The 22539-nt window shown below is 40.6% G+C and overlaps 2 protein-coding genes across 8 annotated transcripts; one reads left to right on the forward strand and one right to left on the reverse strand.

Moving 5' to 3' along the window:
• The first annotated feature begins 1540 nt into the window (after positions 1–1540).
• On the forward strand, positions 1541–15049 carry sh3gl1b (SH3-domain GRB2-like 1b). 5 transcript variants are annotated; one of them, XM_070908393.1, is made up of 10 exons: positions 1541–1738; positions 7095–7163; positions 8112–8184; positions 8268–8411; positions 8760–8893; positions 9020–9178; positions 10027–10130; positions 10321–10472; positions 11499–11519; positions 13065–15049. In XM_070908393.1, the coding sequence occupies exons 1-10, from the start codon at positions 1694–1696 to the stop codon at positions 13268–13270; spliced, it is 1107 nt and encodes a 368-aa protein (XP_070764494.1). In that variant the 5' UTR covers positions 1541–1693; the 3' UTR covers positions 13271–15049. The 5 variants fall into 5 exon arrangements, with proteins under 5 accessions (XP_070764494.1, XP_070764495.1, XP_070764497.1 ...); XM_070908394.1 differs by lacking the exon at positions 11499–11519 and adding an exon at positions 11133–11180 and having other exon boundaries at positions 10321–10454; positions 13077–15049; XM_070908396.1 differs by lacking the exon at positions 11499–11519 and having other exon boundaries at positions 13077–15049.
• A 1756-nt stretch (positions 15050–16805) lies between these two features.
• mpnd (MPN domain containing) lies at positions 16806–22515 on the reverse strand. 3 transcript variants are annotated; one of them, XR_011597425.1, is made up of 14 exons: positions 22429–22515; positions 21689–21891; positions 21251–21472; positions 20799–20898; positions 20632–20710; positions 20430–20526; positions 20271–20343; positions 20080–20156; positions 19187–19355; positions 18323–18393; positions 18099–18188; positions 17904–17996; positions 17569–17755; positions 16806–17400 (listed from the first exon to the last, which is right to left on the reverse strand). XR_011597425.1 is itself a non-coding variant. In XM_070909118.1 (13 exons), exons 1-13 carry the CDS (start codon positions 22430–22432, stop codon positions 17669–17671), a joined length of 1365 nt encoding a protein of 454 aa, XP_070765219.1. In that variant the 5' UTR covers positions 22433–22515; the 3' UTR covers positions 16806–17668. The 3 variants fall into 3 exon arrangements, 2 of the variants coding, with proteins under 2 accessions (XP_070765219.1, XP_070765220.1); XM_070909118.1 differs by having other exon boundaries at positions 16806–17755; XM_070909119.1 differs by lacking the exon at positions 22429–22515 and having other exon boundaries at positions 16806–17755; positions 21222–21472; positions 21689–21804.
• Between the last annotated feature and the right edge of the window lie 24 nt (positions 22516–22539).

Raw genomic sequence — 22539 nt, forward strand, 5'->3', positions numbered from 1 at the left:
GTGGCTTTCCCTTATGTTTCACCGATTGCACCCAAAATGATTAGCACAGATGAACCAATTTTGTTGTCTATTAACAAACATATCATGAACCATACCTGCATATAAAATAATACATTTATCAGTTTCTCTAAACATATTTCATTTCTTTAAATAAATTGGTGTGTTTCTGTCATTCCTGTCCACATACATAAAGACAGGGATTAAGGATACCCTGTACTGGGAACATGTAGTGCATTGTTACCACCATATGGTAGATAACAGCTGTTCAAAGACCAAAACAGGTGCTTGAGCAAGTTTTTATTCCTAGTAAGATAATTTAATGTATTCATAGCCAAAGGGAGACTGTAAAACAATTAATCTAATCAGATCACATATTTAATTCTCCCACCTCTGTGGTTACAGTGTGTGTCCTCCCCAGGCACAAGAAAAATACACATTTTTACTCCTACTCCATACCATGGTATCAGGTCATGTAGGTAGTTTCAGTATTAGGCATTGAGCTTTTGACATATCCACCTCTGAAACGTCCGCTGCCATCCCAGACCCTGCTGTACTGGCAACAGTTTTGTAGAAAGTAGAAAGTATTTCTTTAGTAGAAAGCAGTGCCAAAAAAAAGTTCACAGCTAGCCCTGTGGATAATACAGAGTTACCAGAACATTGTTTGGGTAAAGAAATCTAAAGATTTTTTCAAGTGCTATGAGCACCACAAATGAAATTCCATCCTTAATTGTATCGGGGTGGTGACAGGAATCTCAGAGATGTTTATCTCAAAGCCTTGTCACATAAATCTAAAACACACAGTATCTCCCCTCCAGGCTGACTGTGTGTGAAGTGGTATGTGCTGATTTAATTGAAATTTTGTTTGAGGATATGAACCACTTAGATACAATATAAACTGACATGGTAAGGGCCTTAAAATGGCTTCTGGTTTATCACCTAATCTCAAGGCCCTATCTTGATGAGAGGGCCTGTGTCACAATCTAGTTTTTGGCAAGGTAGCATTCCAGTACAGAAAAACTGTACACACTGTACAGAGAATATGAGGAGGGGGGGTTAATATAGGGGCCCAGCAGCTCATTTCTGCCCTGGGGCACCCTAGCAATCCAGCTATGTTTCAAGCCATCATAAACATATAACAATCTCATTCATTTATCTTTGCCAATTAGGACTACAACGTCTGCCTCTTTCTGTATGTGTTTAGACATAAACATGCTTTAAGTATATTATCTCACAATGGGAACATCTGGCCTGTAAATCCTGCAGCAGACAGACGGTGTGTGCCTGCTACATCCAGCAGGGGGCAGTGTGCACTAACATAAGGGAGTCCTTTAGGGTCCGCTGTGTAAACTCGGGAAACTGATTTATAAGTGTCTAGTGCAGATTTGGTGCTCTGTATAACGTACAAGTGTGCCCTAGATTGTTTGCGTTTTCGGTTCAGGACATAATATTTTTTGATTTTAGTGGATTTAGGACATTTCGCTCCATTATCTGCTGTGACAGTAGGGAAGAGTCACCCTCGACGTGGACGTGGTCAGTTGGCGTGTCCCGACTTGGAGTGACGGCTGTGCGGTCCTATGATTCCTCCTAAACATTTTTGCACTGGTCCTGTTTCTTACAAACTATATCGCTAACTTTAGTTATATCGTGACCCAGTTACACCTCCGTTGGAAGTTGAAGACAGCCGGGGTTCAAGATGTCTGTAGCAGGCTTGAAGAAACAGTTTTATAAAGCCAGCCAGGTTTGCAAAACTTTTCTTTTAGCTAGCAACTGTCATGTATCGTTAGCAGCTAGCCCCATTTAGCATTATTAGCTAACGGTTTATAGTTGGCTAATGTTAATAATGGTTTTTCAATGTAGCTGTTAAGTTGTTGTATGGGGACAGCAGGAAGCTATAGTGAGAAACGCTTTGTATCAGTATGTAAAATGTCACTGTTATTTTTAGTTGGCACTCTGTGTTCTTTTACAGCTAGCGTTAAAGATAATAAGCATCTTTCGGACATGTTTTGCATTAACGTTAGTTGAACTGGCGTTAACTAACTTTAGCTAATGCTAAGTGGCTAACGTTATTGTGCTCTTAATGGTGTACAGGTATTTCACATTTTGTGCTTTGAAGTCACCTTATCCAGCAGTGCACCAATTCAGATTCAGCAAATACACATCCTGTGGTAAACATTAGCTAGCTGTGTTTGCCTCAGGGACTCTCCGGTGAGTCAGAGCGTATAGAGTCAGAAAAACAATACACGAAAAAGTCGTCTAATAGAAACCGAGCAAGTGTTGACACATTTAAGTTCACAGTTTTCGATATTCACGGAGAGACCCCTTCTATATGTGAGGAAGTGTAACCTGAACATTGGGTTTTAGTAGTGCTTCTTTGGGGTGAAGAAGACCCAGTTACCTATTTTCCAGCTGTGTTTTGTTAGTGTTTTGTTAAGCGAGCCAGATTAATATGTAGGGCATTTGAGGGGAGAAATCTAAAATGCCACTGACTGTCATGGACATATAAAAGTCTTACTGTCTTTTGATGTCTGAATCTTGATGTGAGTGTTTTTAATTTTGGCCAGCTCTCTTAGTCATGGGCGGGGACGGTTAAAAAGATTTTTGAGTCTCTTTTTTTCTTCCTACCCCTGCTGATCTAAGCAGGAAAGACATTTGGTTTCTGCCCCAGCTTCCTGTCAGGAACAGACTCAGATCCCTGTTGGTTCAGTTGTGAGGAAAAATAACACGATTCAGAAGCTGTCATGTTAGGACTGTTGGCACTAACATGACAGTTTTTTGAAAGTGAACAGTAAAGGTGTTTGAGGGAGGTTAAGTGGATTTGTGCATGAGAAAGTGACCGAAGGGATGATGCAGAGAAGGAGGTGGGAAAACAGTGTGCTCCCCCTTTATTTGACTGCAATGCAGCTGATTTTCTTGCCAAAACTCCATGAGAGTCAATAACACTTGACATAACTCAGATTTTCTACGCTGGCGGCATGCAGGAAGTTGGCTGTGGAAATGATATCTGGGCCCTGTTGCTCACATGTCCTTGTTTTTCTCTTTTACTGTCTCTCCCTTGTTATTTGGTTTTCTGAGAATTACTCTTAACACTCATTGTTGATACCTGAAATGTAAGACTCACTCAGAGCACAAATAAAATAACACTCAGGCGTTTTATGTGTGACAGTGGGGGTGATGGTTAGTCTTGAATGGAGATGACAAATTTATATAGTATGGAATATTTGTGCAGTTGGTCAAGTTTATTGATGCGCTGATGTAGTTATAAATCTTCTGGTTTCAAAAGCTTCAATTTACAGCTGAAGATAAATACAGTCATGCTTAAATGGAGGACATAAGGTTTAATAAGGGATAATACCCAACAAGTAGTCTCTTTCATGTTTGTAATGGATGACACGGATGCAAAGAACAGCTGATGCGTAGCAAATATCAAATCATCTGTCATCTTTTTTTATCTTGGGTTACACAAATGAAACTAGTTCCAAGCTCTGTAGATGAGCCTCACTGTTGCTGTCCTTACCTTGAGGTTAATACTACCGCTAACACCTCTGCAGAGGTGTCTGGTTATACTATTCGGTTACCTGAAAATAGTGTACACCTGCCAGCCAGGGGTTGTTTTTCATCTCTCTCCTCAAACTTTTATCATTAACTGGAAGAAGCATTAACATTATAATTCACGGAAGATGTAACCGCATAAGCCTCTTCATAACTTACACAAGTATGATTCAGACTGAAATCAGCCCTGCGTTAAAACAACACAGGGGGCTGTGTTGGTAGAGGAGTGTTACCGGTGAGACAATGAAATACAATCCAGGAAGTCCAGTTGGAGTAAAAGACTAATGTGTTTAAAGGTTCATGAGACGCCAACGGTTTGTAATACTCACCGACAGGATTTTACAACTCTGGAAAGTTATCATGGCGAACACAGCATCTTGCTAGATGACATCACTTTGTGTTGCAGCTAAAGTTGGGCCTGGTTCAATTTTTTTTACAGTGTGTCGCCCTACGTTGTTTTGCTGGTACCCTCTTCGTTGGGACTGGCTCCATTCAAATGAATGAGATGGCTGTATTTTTTTGTCAAGCAGGGCTCAAGTTTCTGGCCTAACATGTTCATTTTATCAGGTGTTAAGACACACTTCAGTCAGGAGAGATTAGTTTACAGACATGTTGATAGAAATCTAAGTAGATTAGAGTTTGGTGCAGACTTCATCTGGGATTAATCCCCATTTACAGGAGTGATAATCAGTCTGCAATATAATGCCTATATAAATCTGGGAAATAATTACTCTTAATCTAGATTGAGTCATAATACAGGTGCTGGTCAAAGACTGCGGTGATTGGCCTCTGTGTGTATAAAGGAGGAAATGGTAGTTTTAGACTTAGTGATTTACTGGAAACAACCAGAGTTGCAGTTTGAATCTTAAATGCAAATATTTTAAAGAACAAGCGCCAAGAGGCATCCCCCAGTGAAGCAAGAATGAAGGAAGAGATTAAGAAAATAATCAAATAGTCTATCCTCTTGAAATATGGTTTGCTCAGATACTGTGGTGACTGAGCTCTTTTTTTTATATCTAGCTTTTATCTCTTTGACCATCCCGACCTAGACGTATCTGTAAAACAAGTTTTCTTTTTACTCTTTTAATCCTGCGCTTAAAATGTTTTTATTACATATTTTTAACAAAATTACAGCAAATAGACTAGTTTGTTGCGTGAGAGAAATAACCCACTGAAAATAATACGGTTTTCCCCATCAACTGGTGTTTACCAGCTGATTTTTCACATGCTACGTTAAGAAACAATGTGGATCTCCATTACGCTGCCACTTTTCCTCTGTCTCTTGCTACTCATTTGGTATCTAGGCCTCTGTATAAGTCAACTCTCTGGGCCTTGCAATCTTCAAGTCATCTGAAGCCAAACAAGATCTTGAACCAGGCTTTGTGATAATGCACCAGCATTTAACCAGCTACCAGCAGCTTAAATACCCAGTCATTATGATGAAAAGGATACCTGTTATAGACTGATCCCTCTGTGTAGCTCTATGCATGTTTATACCAAAACTTCCAGATGATAACCTGTGTGGATGTTTTTGGGCTCCAGTCTTTTCAGCCTGTGTGCATGTAAATAGTAGTGTTACACTGACACGAGAACTTGTAACAGTACTTAATGCCTAACAAATTATTCCTCAAGTTTAGTGACAAGAAAAGTGTTATGAATTAAATTCTTCCCTTCCCCAAAAGTCTTGTGCTGAAAAAGATAAGATAGCAAAGATTTAATACTGCAGACTGCAGTCTTTCCTCTGAGGTAGAGAGTCAAATGCTGAGTAGGCTGAGAGTTGAGGCTGTAACTTTACTTGTGACCTGAATCCCCCAAGGCCCCCTGTCATGTGCTTTCTGCATACTGCAGAGATTCAGCAGTACTATAACTTGAAGATCCCAGACTGTTCAGCAAAAGTCAGCTGCTGCTGAGGGGAAAGAGTAACTGTAGAGTAAATGTATTTCATTTTTTGTTTGTTAGAGCAGATGATAGATAAACAAACCCTTAATTATTAACTCTGTATACTAAAAGCTCTGATGTCAAACTCCGTGACTACATATCTAACTCTACTGTTCACTCACCAATTATGATATCCTTTAAATGAGAATTTCCCTCAGACCCAGAAAGCCTTGGTGATTCCAGTAATCATAAAAAGGCCACAACAGTAGTTTTAGTCATGTAGAAAATGACTCAACTGTACTGTTGCTCTATCACAGATGAGTGAATTTTACTAAGGAAAGGAAAATGATGTCTTAATCTCGTACCCAAGGGATTAGATATGTCTAATAAACCAATTCAAAGTGGTCATCCTGAAAAGATCATGCGTCCAATCTGTAAAGGTGTAATGATACATGCCTACATAGCACAGGCCAGGTCCTGCAAATATATAGCTGTCTAAAATCTAATCAGTTAATCAGTTGTATTGTTTACATGCATAATGATATTTTAGGAAACCTCAAAGTCTTCAGTTTTACAAATACAGTCCTAAATCTATCCCTTTTTCAGGGCCTCTCTTGCAGTGTTTCATTAACTGTCCAGACAGTTTGAAATGCTCCCTCTGTTAATAGAGTATGGCGAAATAATTAAAGATTAACACCAGGGCTGTTACAACCTCCCTCAAATCTTAAATGCGCAAGAGCGAGACAGATTCATTACATCCTGGTGCGACAAAATTTTTATTACTTCAAAATATTGTGAAACATTTTTAACTGGAATCATGGCATAAACACAAAGCAGGCATTGTGTTTCTCTTTTGTCTTTGCAGAATAGCTCTACAAGTTAATCTGCCACTAAGGACTGTTGTTGCGGGCCGTGTTCATTATCTTACTGGTGGTGATGGGAGTTGTTTTTCTGCCGATTCCACTTAGAGAGTCTCAGATATGGAACCATGTAGCTCACGGACACAGCAGTCAAGGTTTTAAGTATCTTGAAGTCACAGCAGTACAGACTCATTACAAAACTCTTGGATTCATTTTCCAGTTCTCTGTGACTTGTGTCTCTGAAAAAAGCACAAACCCTGCTCACCATTTAAGGAATTATCCAAGAAGCATGTTCAAAAATACTTGTACTGTACATGCACAGGAAAGTGTTTTCCATTTGTTAGACTTTTGTCTGTAACCTAAAAACATGCTAAGAGATCTCACTTGGAAATACATATGCTTTCAATCAACGTGTTTTAGTCTTCTTCAGCTGTAGCATATTGTCTTTATTGAGGTTAAAGTAATGGAGTTAGCTGGTCTAACATTTTTTCGTCCTGCAAAGTGTAAACAAAAGGGATTGCATAACACTGTTTGTGCTGTTGTTGTTTGTGTGATTTTTAGGGTTTACTACACTGCTATCTGTTATTCTAAACACGGCATACAACATGTTGTGCTCCACTCATAGAAATGTTCATTTTCTACACAGGCATGTGAATGTGTGAATTAAGAGATGAGTTTAGGCTTGTTCTCCACTCAAATCAAAACCTTATGAGCAGCATTAATGAATTTTCACTCTTTCCTCCCCCTTTCCCCTCTCTCTCTCCCCTCTCTCTCTGTCTCCCTGTCTCTCTCTCTCTCTCCCTCTAGATGGTAAGTGAGAAAGTTGGAGGTGCTGAAGGAACTAAACTAGATGATGACTTCAGAGACTTGGAACGGGTAAGAGAGGCATCTTTCTGTGCTCTTTCAAGAGAAACAAATTTGGCTTTAGCCCTGGTTGGTTTTACACACAGTACACAAACACATTGCTGTTTCTGTGGGACTTCCGTTGTTGATGTTTACACCTCATTTAAAGCATTACATCATCCTATGTTGGTTTAGATCTTTTTCTGACCTCAAAGTTTATAAACCGCTTAAAGCTGTGGGGGTGACATCAAAAACTTGTTGCCATTAGATTGCTGAAAAGGTTACAGTAGAGCCAAAACAAAATGTTGGTCGTTTAGTTGAACAACAATTTTTCATAATTGACAACCCTTGGTAATTGTTTGAGTACATTTTTAAGCAAAAATGCTAAAGTTCACTGTTTCCAGTTTCTCATCATTCTGATTTCTAAAATCTTCTAAAACGATAGTAAAAGTTTGGTTTTGGACTGTTGTGCAGACAAAACAAGCTATCACATTGGACTCTGGGAAGACTTGATGGGCATTTTTCACAATTTTCTGACATGTAATAGACCAAACATTAATGCGATTCATCCAGAAAAGAATCAGCAGATTGGTTGATTATGAAAATCATTGTCGGTTACATCACTAGTTTACATTTTTGATTTTGTTTGCCATGCACAACATGAATAAATCCAATTTAAAGAGGTAATATGAGTGATTTTAAAAAAGCTTAAGCTAAAAAGCTTTCAGGCTTAGTCAGACCCGCATGTAGAGGTGCATGTCACTATAATATCCATAGCATGTACTGTATCCAAACTTGATAGGAGAGAAAATAACTTACTGTGTTTTTTAAAGTACTTGAACTCTGTGTATGAACCTATGAACAAGCAAGTTCAATCAATGGTTAACAGAAGGTTTCCCTGTCACTGTTTTACTTTAGTTCTGTGATTATAGTAGCTGTGCTGTACACTTGTGATGTACGTGTGCTTGCTGTGTTTTGTAGAAAGTAGATGTGACCAGTAAGGCAGTAGTGGAGGTAATCTCCAAAACGTCAGAGTACCTTCAGCCCAACCCAGGTGAGAAGAAAACCTGTTTTTATGCGTTTTGTTCAAACTGCTTGAACTCTTTGATGAAATTTATTTCAATTCCCCTTCCGCAGCATCACGTGCCAAACTGTCCATGTTGAACACCATGTCTAAGATCCGGGGTCAGGTGAAGAACCCGGGCTACCCTCAGGCTGAGGGGCTGCTGGGGGAGTGTATGGGCAAGTTTGGACGGGAACTCGGAGAGGAGACTAACTTTGGTAAGGTGTGTGTGTGTGTGTGTGTGTATATTGTGGTTTTGGATAGTAAATTGACAGAGGAATGTTGGGGTTTGGTATTTTGGGTTTTTGGGTGTGCATGGTTGTGCTTGTGTGTGTGTATATGTGGTATACTTAAAATACTGACTGACAGATTGCACCCAAACTGTTTACAGTGCTCATGAAATGCTTTTTGACTATTTTAAGTATTGTATTTCTGTCTCTTTGTGTGTGGTATTGTTAGATACTGTTTGTTTCTTTATGTGTGGTCTGACGTTTGATATAACTCTGTGGTTCTATACTATAAATCTACTAATGTCACTGAGCTATTAATATGTCTGTGTGGCTCAGGTGGAGCGCTAGTAGATGTTGGAGAGGCCATGAAGAGACTGGCAGAAGTCAAAGACTCCCTAGATATCGATGTCAAACAGAACTTCATTGATCCATTGCAAGGGCTCTGTGACAAGGACCTCAGAGAGATACAGGTACACTGACAGGGGAATAAACTGTATGTCAGTTCATCGGTTAATCTCTCTCAAATTTCATTTAATGCAAGATAGTGATCACCTCTGTGCCCCCTCCTAAACTAACCACGCCTCTTACCACCTCAGCACCACCTGAAGAAGCTGGAAGGCCGTCGCCTGGACTACGATTACAAGAAAAAGCGCCAGGGCAAGATCCCCGATGAGGAGGTTCGACAGGCCCTGGAGAAGTTCCACGAGTCAAAGGAAGTGGCTGAGACCAGCATGTACAACCTGCTGGAGACTGATGTGAGGACTGATTTTATTATTGTTCAGTGTGTGGTGTTAGTTTGAGCCCGGGCCTTCTTGTGATATATATTGCCACCACTGTGTGATGTGAAACATTTCATCAGCTGCTTCATTGTGGAGTTTGACTAAGCTTCACTTTTGCATTGGAAGGCTGTAGTCCAATACACACCCACATGGCAAATATAGTTACACCTGTAAAGAATGATGAAACACACCTGTTCAGCACAATAACACTGGAGATAAAAATATCTTTAAATAGATGTAGTTGATCAGTTATAACATTTAATCACTATTTGGGTTTTTCCTGTACGTCACTGCAGGTGGAGAACTAAACAGCTTAGAGCATGTGCAGTATCTGAGTGCATGTAGATCTACATTCATTTGTGCGTTTCGCTATACTCCAACACAGCAGTTGAGGGGTTAGTTTTAATATTGAGGACTAGTTGACAGTGTGAATATGAGCAGTGCTACCTGGAGGAAGTGTCTGTTCTATTATTCCTCTAGTTCCCTCTGACTATTTAAATACTGGTAAATCTGAGCATGAAAGATCATTTTTGACCTTGGTAACAGAAGTTTGATAAAATAATCTGAACTCATGGTCTGCTTTTTCTGGAGCATTCAACCTTATCTCAAGTAAGTAGACCTTGAGTTAAGATTAGTTTGCCAAACAAATATTATATATAAATTACCTCTTGCGCATTAGCGCCATGATAATGTATCTCCAAGGTGCAGTAAATGCCCACATGCTGTCACTGGGTCTTTTATGATCGGTGCTATTTATAATCCAGAGAAGTAACACTGATTATCTTGTGTATGTGATGTATTTATATGTGTGTGTATGTGTGTAGATCGAGCAGGTGAGCCAGCTCTCCTCCCTGGTGGAGTCCCAGCTGCAGTACCACAGACAGGCTGTGCAGGTGCTGGAGGAGCTTTCTGACAAACTCCGAGACAGGTGCAGTAAATGAAACCTGACACACACAGATACCAACATACTGTGGAGTACGCCTGACTGTGCAGCTTTGTGCTTATAGCTTTTAAAGTCTAGTTCTGGTTTAGTCACAGTGACTTCACACATCATTTTTGTATTTGCTGTGGAGGTTTGGAAATGTGAGACTTAAAATCAATTTATCTTTTTTGAATAGGATGAACGAGGCCCAGACTCGACCAAGACGTGAATACACACCTAAACCCAAACCCATCTTTGACTTCGGAGAGGACAACCATTCAAATGGCGGCTACTCAACCTCAATGGCTCTGCCTCCTTCACGCAACTCAGGTAAGAGACAGCTGAAGGGCTCTACACTTACATTTTGTAATATTTATTAGTGGGGATCGTTGTCATTTTACCACAAACACTTGAGTACAATACATTTAAACTAACTAAGATGAAGTGGCTGACTGTGCTGTTTGCACCAGGGAACAGATGATGTCTTGACAAACAGAGAACAAAATAAACTCTCTCTCTGGCATTATTTTGTATTCGACTTTACAATATCGTCACTCTCAAAGCCACACAAAAGGGCAGCATAAGATATGTGGAAAAGTAGTGTGCCTGCATTAAACACGCTGCTTAGAAATCTGACAGAAAGAACTCTCCGCATTGTCAACAACTTTGCTCAAAACCTGCAACCAATCAGCACCACGGAGCAGAAATATGTCTTTTTTTCTGTAGTCTGATTGAGGCTTTTTAAATGGTGGCATGTTCTGAATGTTTGACTCACGAATGTACTCAGTCGTTGACCATGAGAAAATGGACGTCTGTTTCTGCGTGGGGGAGGAGGGGTGTGTGTGCTTGTGTGTGTCTGTGTGTGCGTGTGTGTGTCTGTGTGTGTGTCTGTGTGTCTGTGTGTGTGTGAGAGTGAGTGAGTGTGTGTGAGTGAGTGAGTGTCCTGCCCTGTCATCTGGCTGGCCTTTCTCCAACTGACCTTGTTCCTCTTTCCTATGACATCATCAGAGCCGTCTTTTCACTTGGCAAGATTGTCCCTTCAGAAACCCGGATTGTGTGAGTCACAGATAGTGTGGGCCATTTTTTCACAATTGTTTGTGGTGTTGAAATGGTGCCGTGTGCTTGCACAACTTCTGGCGTGAAATGTAGGAAGCAGGATATAAGTTGCTTCTCACAGATTCAACATATAATTGGTGGTTTATGGTGCATGTGTAGTGTAACAGCATGTATGTGATTTTGTATGAAATCCACATCCTGTACTCTAGATACTGAAACCTGACTTGCTAAAAGTTCTTAACATCTCTGCTGCCACTGGCTCAGTCCACAGTTAACTTAAACATGCGGCTATTTAACAAATCCTAAAACAACAGTCAGCTTCTTCATTTCAAGGAACAATTGACAAACTTCCAAACTACCCTTGTAATAGTATTTGTGCTTTTGGTTTTTTTTTAATCCCACCACCGTATTACATAGTATACAGAACATCACCTGTAATCTGTTTTTGTGAATCCTTACCATGTGTAAACTGACTCTTTTGAACCCTTTAACTTGGGGACCATACAGAGGAGAACTGATTCAATTCAATTTGGAGCAGCGTGCTGCATATAGCCCATACTCATATTGGGGAGAAACTGCTTCTCTTAAAATGACTGTAGTTAATATACTATTTCCTTTAAGCTGCTTTCATATTTTTATAATAATGTATGAAATGTATGTGAAAGGGGTCACTCGTAGTGATGAACCTACAGAGAATTATCACCTGAAACTGCAGCTCCCCTCAGCTCTACGGAGAGTTTCAGCTCATTGTTTAGCTGTCAGGTCTGCACCTTTACTGTTTTGTTTCACTCTTACTGCTCCAGGCTGCTGTTTTCAGTGAGAAAGCTCTAAAAACACTGGACACTACCTCCTCAGGCACTGTTTGAGACTATCTGGTAAACGTAGTGGGGCATTAAACTGCTAAAGATCCAGATATTTCCCTCAGGAGACCAAAAACAGAGCAAAACGAGATTGAATATTAGACTTGCATTCATCAGATGGCCAGAAACCCGACTCCAAATGATTGATAATCTTGCGCCATAATGGTTAAGTTCATCATATCAACTTAAAAGGTGATAATATGTCAATGTGTCAAGGGACAAAAAACTCATCACAGGTTTAAGATATGGAGTTTATCATAGAACTATCAATATTTTCTCATAAATGCATTTATTCATCTATGTTTTTACCTTGTTATCATAACTGGTGAAGGAGGAAGACAAAATAACAGGATTAAGAACACCATTCTCTTCAAAGCCACTGAATCAACATGACAAGCACTGATGGGAAAGTGGGTCATATTAGCTTATAAGCTTATTAGCATTATTTATCAATTTTTCAGTTTATCAAAATGCTCGTCAGACTTGCCGCTAACTGACATTTATTCTAATATAACCAGTAAGTTGCCTGAGTTGGTTCTATCAATACAGTGTTTACATTATTCTTTCTGGCCCTGTAAATTGATACTGTATGGAGTAAAACAGAGAGTGAATGACCAAAGCTTTCCTCGTCTCGAGCTTGCCCAGCCTTCTGTGGGGTAAACTTGATACAATGAGAAAATTGTTTGGAGACAGAAAAGCCTAGTTTGTCTGTGTGTGGAGCCCCACTCTCCTCTGCTGATCTACGTGAGGTCACAGAGAGCGGGATGGATGGAGGAAACGATGGATAGGGAGGGAGGAGAAGGGTCATACAGAAAGCTGCTGTCATAGGAGGTTGTGGTTTTTGGTCTCAACTTGTCAGCACTCTTGTTGTAATGTTATACTAACAAATATAAATGCGTATTAACGTATATTACATGTTTAAGGTGTGCAGTGTGACATCCTTTTCCTGAAACTGTCAGTGGCTCCTAACTGTCTGAAAGTATCGTTTTCCCCCTCATCTTCCTCATTCTTTCTCTCCTCACTTGTGTTTTGTCAGCCCCGGAGCAGCCAAGCTGTAAGGCGCTTTACGACTTTGAGCCGGAGAACGAGGGAGAGCTGGGCTTCCGCGAGGGAGATATCATCACCCTGACCAATCAGATCGACGAGAACTGGTACGAGGGCATGCTGAACGGCCAGTCGGGATTCTTCCCCCTCAACTATGTCGAGGTCCTCGTTCCGTTGCCACACTAATATATAAAGAGAGCAAGAGAGCCAAGGAGGAGACTGATGGAGAGGAGGAGGAGAGAGCAAGTAGAATTACTAGAGAGGGAGGAAAGTGAAACCAAGGGATGGTCCGCAGAATATTCATTTTCACCTTCAGCTCCAGCGTCATCATCACAGGCGAGCGCTTTTTGTTCTCTGGAGTTCTGGAGAAGACGGTCACATTTCAAAGTCCAGACCAGAATATCAACCTGTTCCACCCAAAGGTAAAAAGGACCTAAGATGGACCCAAAATGTCAACATCCGTTATCTGGCAGTCAGAAACATTTCTTGAGGACTAACTAATGACACATTTATAAGCAATATTTTTCTTTAACCACAAATTACTGACATGGTAAAGACAATTCGTATTAAATCTGCTGACTGTCGTGACACATCCATATCATCCTTTTTGTGTGACCGCAGTCTGTTTTTAAACTCAGGTTGCTCACCAACGTAATGGCCCCTTTTCAGACTGAAGAGGCCGACTCAAAACCTCGCAGTGAATATCATGTGTAACCTCACTGGACATTATCCTCATTTCAAAACTGAAACCTTTTGTTTGTGCCCCTAAAGGGACTGGAGTTCATCTCTTGATGCCACCTGCTGGCCAGACGGAGAATTACTTTAAACTAAACTAAAATGGAGCCACACATGACTAGAACTATAGTTTAACTACCTGTATCTAAAAAGAAAAACACATTTTTAATGAGGAACAGGGGCTGAATTTAGCCTCACGTTTCTGATTTAGACTCTTTTCAAGTTTTGGCCTATTTGTAATGCTCTTTTTAAAGATCTCTGTCTAAGCTGTGCACTGTTGATAGCTTCAGACGACAACAGGCCTGATAAAGTGGTTTCCTTAATATTGTTTCAGTATTTGATTTATGTTAGGCTCAACCTACTACAGTAGTTTTAAAAGTAAAACTGCTTTACTGAATATGTGAGAAAGATGTTGTAATTGCACCTTCGTCCTCAAATGAGATTGACGTGTGTGACAGACTTTACTCCACCATTACACACACAGACCCAAAGTTATATGCAGACGTTGCACCTTTTTTGTCACTTAAGGCAGGCGTGTGTTTGTTGTCTATAGATGCAGAATTATTATTTGTCTAGTGGTTGTCTGCTAGTCTGTTCAATAGAGGAGACAGAGCCAAAAAGTCTATAAGATGCAATAGAAATGTATCACTTGCTTGTTTAAACTGCTAAATATTCTGTAACAGCCATATAGTCTTTTAGTTTTGGGCCTGTTTGTCTTAGCATGTTAAGTCTTTTCCTTTGTTCAGTCTTTTGACCCCTGTTTTCGGCGCCTGTTAACTCTGTGCAGTGCCTGATTAGAGGACGCTGCTGGCAGCGACTCAGCCTTTCATATTCATCACTAACTGTCCCACTATTTCTGTCTGCGCTCATGTCTTTGAGAATGTGAAACTCGTGTGCTTTGAAACTTATTCTGACCCTGTGATCCTGTGATTGGGCTGATGTGAACAGGCGTCGTTGCTGTTTAGGTAATCTATTTAGACAAGGCCGGTTCCTTGTTCTGGATTCAGCCCCAGTCCACACCGCAGATGGAGTCCTATCTAACATACAGTGTAGAGTATGAGGGAAAGACCTGGAGTGAAAGGGAAAACATCAAGGGAAAAATAATTGTAAGCTGTCCATTTTGACTAATTTGGAGAACTTTTGTTACCAAACATGAATCCTTACCAAACAGTTATTGTCAGTCCAGCTGAGTTTGAATTGTCTGTGGGGGGGAAAAACGTTTTGTGAATAACAAATGTGTGCCCCCCCCCCCCCCCCCCCCCCCCCCACACTTTTGAGTTTGGTCCTTGTCTAATATGTTTACATCTCTGATTTTAACTACATTTCAATGCTTGTATCAAGTTCAGGGCAAAGTTAAAGGACTGTATGAGGTGCTGTGTGGATCACACTGTTATCAAGTCCTGGCTAGATTTGTTTTAGTGCCTTTGGGAAAGAAAGGAGGGAAAGTACTGCAACTAACACAGCAACCAAAACCTAACCTAGCTACTTAAGAAAATGGTCAAGAATTTATTTTCTACTTTTGGTTTTATTTTGAGCCGTTGGCACTTTCCTGTGTAAAGATGAAATGCATGTGTGCACATTTCTGCACATTTCTGACACTACAGGCAGTTTCCTGGACATGTGTTGTTTAGACTAATGTGAGGTTTATCAGCAGACCACCGGTGGAAACTGTATTTTTTTTTTTATGTAGATTTTAATCCATGTTTGAAAAAATTGTCCCACTGATTTCTTTTTTTAAAGGGCTATGTATTTGTTTAATCAGTCTTAAATGCTCCTTTGAACAGCATTAAATCATTCTGGCTCTCTATAGTATTATTTTTTTATATACGAGACCTTAAAACATTTAAATTAATCTTTGCATGTAGTCCTATATTACACCTTGTAAATGTATGTCTTTAGATTTAAGTTGCCTTTTTACTTTTGGTATGAGTACAGAATTTAACCGCAATGTTTTGTCTTTTATTATCAAAGTATTTGTACGTGCTTCCTTCTTGTCCCCCACCTCCCCCTTCTTACAATAAATAAAAAAATAAACATCTTATTGTTGCGTTTGATCAATAATGATGTCTTCTGACATCAAATCATGGCTGCCGTTTAAAATTGTATTGCAGACATTTGAACTGAGAAACAAACACAAAAAGAAAGGAAATATTCTTCTGTCTTCAATACAATATGTTTTGATAAATATATAATCACTATTTTTGTGATTGAAAAATAATCCACAGATTAATCCATAATGAGAGTAATCATTAGTTGCCATCTTATACAAAGTAGTTTAAAAAGTAGCTCCACCTCAACCAGCTACAGCAGTAAAATCCTGCTTTTACATTAATGCATGAGAATAATAATATAATGATATAATATATACTAGTACAGAACAGTCACAGGGGCCATTTTCTGCATTGAGTACTTTTACTTTTAATACATTTTTAGTACATTTCCCTGATTATATTTACATACTTTTACTAATACAGAGTATTTTTACAGTGTGGTATTATCTGAATACTTCATCCACCGCTGGTGACTGATTTCAATGTTATACATCATATTTTTAACTTCACTCATGTCAGTTATGTTATTTTATTTTGATTTGTTTACAGGGGGAGATTGAGTTTTTTATAGTGACTTTGCTGTTGAAAACATTTCTGCTGCAACAATATTTTGTTATATCTAAAATATAAATAAATTGCTCTGAATTTGTATTTTGACTAGCTATTAACTGGACTGCCGTGAAATTTAGTACAGTCATTCATGGCCCTCACATGTTGAATCCTAATGACCTTGGTGATACTTTGTGTTTAGTGCTGGTTAGTATATGTCAACATGCTAGATGGAAAACACTGAAACATCATAACTGCTAAACATCATGTTTCATCATTGTTGCTGTGAGAATGTTAGCATGCTGACATTAGCATCCTAGCGTGACTATAGACTCTGAGTTGTTTGAGAATAAAGTCAACAAAGAAGTCATGTTTAAATAGTTCCAGTGTGTATATTTTAATGCTTTGTGGATCATCAGCAGGCGTAAGGCATTGCTCTGTCTTCATACATGTACATCACACAATCCACACAGTTAGTAATAAATACAGTACAAGTAAAGAGGAAGCAAATATCTGTCCTAACCAACAGGATGCATGTCTCACATAACCCAACAGGGAGACAGTAGAGGGGCACATTCACAGCACAGCACAGCGCGCACACACACACACACACACACACAGGTTCATTAAAAAAAAAAAAGGTTTGCTTGGCACAATGGAAAGACTTGCATCACATTGCAACGGTCCAATTTGACTTGAGGAACACAAACATTCACAAAACCTATTTGAGAGAACAGTTTAAGTCAAACCAAGACACATTTGCATCCTTTGCTGACGTAGAATATTTTTCACTACTCATTTTCACCTTTGCTCCCTTGGTTTAGTCTATAAAGGCAATTACAACACATTAAAAGTTTACATTGTACATATCTGGCAATATCTGCTCATACCACAGGATACTGGCACAGATAGGCACGTAGGTCCATGTGTAAAAGGTAAGAGGCCGGTCAGGCAGGCTGATTTCTGGTCCATGAAATGCTTCTGCAAAATATATTTTTAAACACTTGTTAGTCTCATGTTCTCTGATCCAGATTTAGCACTTTCAGAGTCACTGAAGTGCTTTTTAACTCACGCTAATGCTGTAAATTAAGTATCACTCAAACATGAGAGAATTCAAGGCATCTATATGTTTTTCAAGCAGGTTTTTACATTGTACATCCGTCACTCCAGTCCTGTCAGCGCTGCACAAAAGGGGGTTTGAAATGGAACGACTTGAGCGGCCTCATGCACGCATGCACAGCAGATCCACTCAGTGCATGTTGTTCAATTGACTGTAGACATGCTCTAAGATCTGAGAGTAGGCCTGGTCTTTGGGAGCATGGCAGCTCAGAGAGCCCTGAGGAAGAAGAAGACAGAAGGTTGTACAAGTTAGGTCACCTGCTGGAGGGTGTATGAAGTCCTGAAAGAGTGAGTGAGACCGCCAGGATCATCACCTAACATCTATCCAGGTATAAAGATTTCAGGTTTTCTATGAATCATGCTACCTTGATCTTGTCCATCATGGTCGTATCAGGACACCAATACTGGCTGAACTGGACGAGGTCGGGAGCTGCCCTGTAGTAGTCGACCAGCAGCATCTGTGGAGGACATGAACAGAGCCTTTTATATATGGTTAACAGTTTTTACAGTGCAGATTTCTCTGCAGTATTTTCACAGGACTGAAGCTGCAGTATCAGTACCATCTCGTTAAGAACATCACTGGTGAGAAAGTTGTCCTGTACGTAGGTGACCTCCACAGCCACTGGGATGCCGTGGTCATTAGGCCGTTGCTGCAGGAAGGCAGATGATGCACAAGTTCAGCAGAAACATGAGCACATTATCAGAGAAGACTAAACAAAGTAACAAAGCTAAGAAATAAGAAGGTGAGTAGTTTAAATTATATTAGCTGTGCCTGTGTCCTCACCTCAGGCGGTGGTACGACCCAGAATGGGGTTATTGTGGACGCCACACCTTGATTGCCGTGATAATATGGTCCTGAAAGAGAAAAAAAAAAGTTTAGTGGCGTCAAACCCGTCTCATGGTCAGAAAGTACAGGTTTGGATGAGACAACCAAGGTCCCTGATAGTGATGATGCCTTCACATGCCATGTGTAATACTGGGAGTTTTTGCTGATTTAGAAATTCCAGATATTTTTGGCTACAATCATTGTGGTGCAGTAAGTTTCTGAGTGGTGGTGTTGTACGGATGTTTGATCCCTTCATCGCTGCAGTGTGAATGACCATTTGCCTTCATGCACTCTGTTTACATCCACAAAAGACCCTTCTTACATTCATAACTCTCTCTTTTTTACCTAAAAATCACATTTCTTTTATCTTCATTATTTTCTTCATGAGGGCGTCCAGCTGTTAAACATTTACAACTGCTGCTATACACTCCAAGGACTCCAAGGGGGACACCTGACCCCCCATTCAAGTCTCATTCAAGTGCAATATTTGTATTCTATGTTACCAAATGCATATGCTGCTGTCTGTAGACTTTAGTCCATTATCTTATTCCATTCTTATTCGAGTGCAACGTTTTGGGTAGTGCAACTTGTGGGTCACTGACAGAGCAGAAATATTTGCGTAATGACTAATATTGTAGATAGATCCTCTATATCTCCTGCTTTGTCATGTATATAGTATTATTTCAGCAATACTGTTTAATTTCCTTGCATGGGATCAATGAACTGTTTTCATAGCTCCCTGTGGAAGAGGTATTCAAGGAGAATTTCCTTGTACATATCAATAATACAGTGTACACAGTGTATTTAAAAGGAGGCACTTACCACAGATGACGCCCAAACAGGGCTGGAAGCCGTTGTTTGAACCCTGCAGCCTCAGCTGATGGTCCATCTGGGAGTCGATGTCCTGCAGCGACGGCAGAGCCGGACCTCGCGGGTGACTGTGGTACCAGCCCACCAACGACAGCCCGCGCATGAACAGGTTCTGACAGATCTGGAGCAGAGTCAACACAACAGACGCTGATTAAGAAAAAAGCATAGCTTTGCTTTAATGTTAAAGTAAGTAAATAAATATGTACTACCACAGTAATTATTATGGACTTTACCAGTTCACAGAAGAAGCTCAGCCATAACTGGACTGATCATTCTCATTCTCAGAGCAACAATTTGCATTTTGCATTTTGCAATTTGGAAAAACCCTAAATTGTAACTTGCAGCTGAATTTATTTTTGGTAGTTACAGTTGCATGTCCCAACTGCAAAATTTCATATTTTTGCATTTCCTATTCTGGTAACTGGTCCACTTAAAGTACTCTATTGCTAAGTTGCAACACTATTTTAAGATTCATCCCAGCACAGTTCTGTCAGCGCTTGTGATCTTGAAATCCTTCTGTAGTTTGCAGTTTTGTAGTTGGAACTTTATAAAAAAAACTTTTTGATTGTTGTTGCTAGAGTTTATATTCTACGATTGTTAACAGAAATTATATCGTATTTAAACCAAATTTAAATCCAAAACACACTCAACACAGCAGTCCGTGTTGGTTCTTTGGTTTCTGGCTTTTGGAAAGAGAGATGCATGTTGACAAGTGCTGGCTGCTGAACTGTCCTGGGGCTCAGGAAGAACTTGTGAATTTTTAAAACGGGTGTCATTCACCTTCATGTTTTCTGAGGGCATACACGCTGTTAGAGCAGACTACGGATTTACTGTCCATGTGTTACCTCCTCCTCCACAGCAGAAGCAGAGTCTCTGTCTGCCAGCCTGGTCCGACAGGGGAAAGCCCTTAAGACAGTCAGCACTGAAATACATTGACCACAGAGAGGAAGACGCTGGGGTTAAAGACGGCCTCGTTCTTATCTTCTACTCATGTATATTTCTTGCAGTTACTTTCTTATCTCCTGGTCAAACTCACATTGTGTGTTGGTATCCCATCGCCCTCCGAGGTATCCCACCACCTCACTGGTGGTCAGGTGACAGTGGAAGTCCTGATGAGAATAAAAAGCAGGTAACTCCGTCTCTTAACTGCCCATCAGTATTCAATTACTCTATTTAAGCTACGGTTGTTACTTACCATTAGCAGCAGTACATTACTGGACACGGCTACATTGAAAGGCTGGAATCTGTTGATGGCTGAGAAGGCGGACAGCTCCACTAGTGTGTGTGGATCTCTGTGGATACAAGTTAGTGTCTATCACACTCTAAATCACTTTAATGCAGGAAGAATACGTCGGTCACATCAAACTACATTGATCTTTCTGAATAAAAGTCAGTACCTAGTAGCATCCCTGGTGCCCAGGGTGCAATATCTGACGGGAATTCTCTCTCTGTCAGTTCTCCGTGAAACGATCACGTCTGCAACAGATAAGAAGAACATTTGTTTTCCAGTTAGTTGAAATGATGAAGCTTGTATAAATTAGAGGAGAAGAGAAGAGAATTATACCATTTAATCCAGGTTTGTTGTTCTTGTTCTTCTCATCTGCCTGCACAGCTGTCTTCCCTTCCTCTTCATCCTCGTCATCATCCTCCTCACTCACCAGGCTCTGGCATCACAAGAAATAAACACAATATATGACATAGGACATTGTTGATTTGGACATTCAGGTACCATACAGCAGGGATCCCAACCTGGGGGTCAGGACACCCCAAAGGGGTCACCGAGATCATTGCAAGTCACTTTTGCTTGTAACTTGAGTCTTTAAAGTCTTTCGTTCTTCAAGCAATTGAAAAGAATCTGCCAGTGCAGTGAGAATATTTCCAGAATATTTCATGTTTCAGGTATTTTCTAAAATCAGGGAAACGATGTTTGACCTTGATACTGCTTAGGGTAGTATGTTGCCTCATATATTAGAGGCTATATACTGACTATAGTATATAGTCCAGTTCTCCTCTCACCATGTCTGCGCTGGGTTGGTACTTGTGCAGCCAGGTGGTTTTGTACTGGACCAGCTTCTGTCCCCGGTAGCGTACAGACGCCCAGCCACAGCCGGACTTCTTGGCTGGGTTGACCAGACGTTTGCAGTGTGTTGCCCAGGCACTGGGGGAGTTGAAGATCTGGCCCGTCTCCACCCATCTGATTTTCCCATCATTCAACAGGTCTCCTACAAAGTTCTTACCCTGAGGGAGCAGAGCAGAGAGAACTTTTAAATCAAAAAAGGAGACCTGCATGTGGGTTTACTCCTTTGAAGCCACTGCTTAGTGCTTCTCATTGCCGGTGTATCATGCCAGGTCATCTTGACGTGAATAACAAGAGCCACCTCACATGATACAACGCTTGCACTAATAATGAATAACAACTTTCTTTCTGTACCCAGTTGCGATGTGTGTTATTACCAGGTAGTGGATGGCTAGCACGCCGTCCCCAGGCTCCACCAGGCCGTCCTTGAGCAGCACTCTCAGGGTGATGCCTCTCCGGGTCAGCAGGGAGCCCCGGCCAGAGCTGGAACGCAGGTCTGCTTCCTCCCCTCCACTCAGCTCCTCCTCATCCTCCTCTCCTCCATCCTCCACCACCTGTGGAGAGTTGGGTGGCTCTGAGCCTGAAGACACACAAACACACATCATGGATCCTAATGTGCTCTGTCTGCTGGAGTGATAAGTGGGTGTAATGTTAATGTCGAAAACAAAAACCATAATCTTGGCATGTTATGATGCATTTACTTACTGTTGTCTCATCCAACAGCCTCAGAGGCTTCAAAATTAGCCAAAGCACCTGACTGCCAACTAAACATCTGTATATCACAGTTACATCCGGAACAAAGCCAATGCAAATGTCCCATCATTTTAATTATAATGACTTTATAATGAAAGCTCCGCCGTAATGGCAGCCAGCATCATTCATAACGGCAGCATGCTAAAATGATAGCAGTCCTATCTCGGTGAGAGGAATCTCAAGGGGGCCAAAATAACCAAAAGATAATCTAAATTGGCATTTCATTAATTACGGCAAAGCTATGCGGTTGGCCTTTGTTTCCACCTCCCATTAGGGCACGGCTCTCTCCGCAACAAGAGGCCTGTTCCCTCCTCTGTTAATTTCCCTCAGAATTACAATTAAACCCCTCTTTCATTATTCTCACCCATATCTCTGAAAGCGTCGGAGAGCGCCTTTAAATCCAAACTCGGTCAAAAGCTGCTCCTTTTCAGGGCACTTGACGCTGTGTGGGGTTGAGCTCCGGGCAGATTTCACA

The sequence above is a fragment of the Enoplosus armatus genome, chromosome 7 (genome assembly GCF_043641665.1).
Source record: "Enoplosus armatus isolate fEnoArm2 chromosome 7, fEnoArm2.hap1, whole genome shotgun sequence".
Lineage (NCBI taxonomy): Eukaryota > Metazoa > Chordata > Actinopteri > Centrarchiformes > Enoplosidae > Enoplosus > Enoplosus armatus.

Excerpts from the sequence above, each read along its gene's own strand:
- sh3gl1b (XM_070908393.1), top strand. The coding sequence starts at position 1,694 with ATGTCTGTAGCAGGCTTGAAGAAACAGTTTTATAAAGCCAGCCAG. Across the intron at positions 8,185-8,267 it reads GTACCTTCAGCCCAACCCAG|CATCACGTGCCAAACTGTCC; the intron begins GTGAGAAGAAAA and ends CCCCTTCCGCAG. Across the intron at positions 11,520-13,064 it reads TTCTTCATTTCAAGGAACAA|GTGTTTTGTCAGCCCCGGAG; the intron begins TTGACAAACTTC and ends CTCTCCTCACTT.
- mpnd (XM_070909118.1), bottom strand. Across the intron at positions 20,711-20,798 it reads CAACAAACCTGGATTAAATG|ACGTGATCGTTTCACGGAGA; the intron begins GTATAATTCTCT and ends TATCTGTTGCAG. Across the intron at positions 17,756-17,903 it reads CCATGATGGACAAGATCAAG|GGCTCTCTGAGCTGCCATGC; the intron begins GTAGCATGATTC and ends CTTCTTCCTCAG.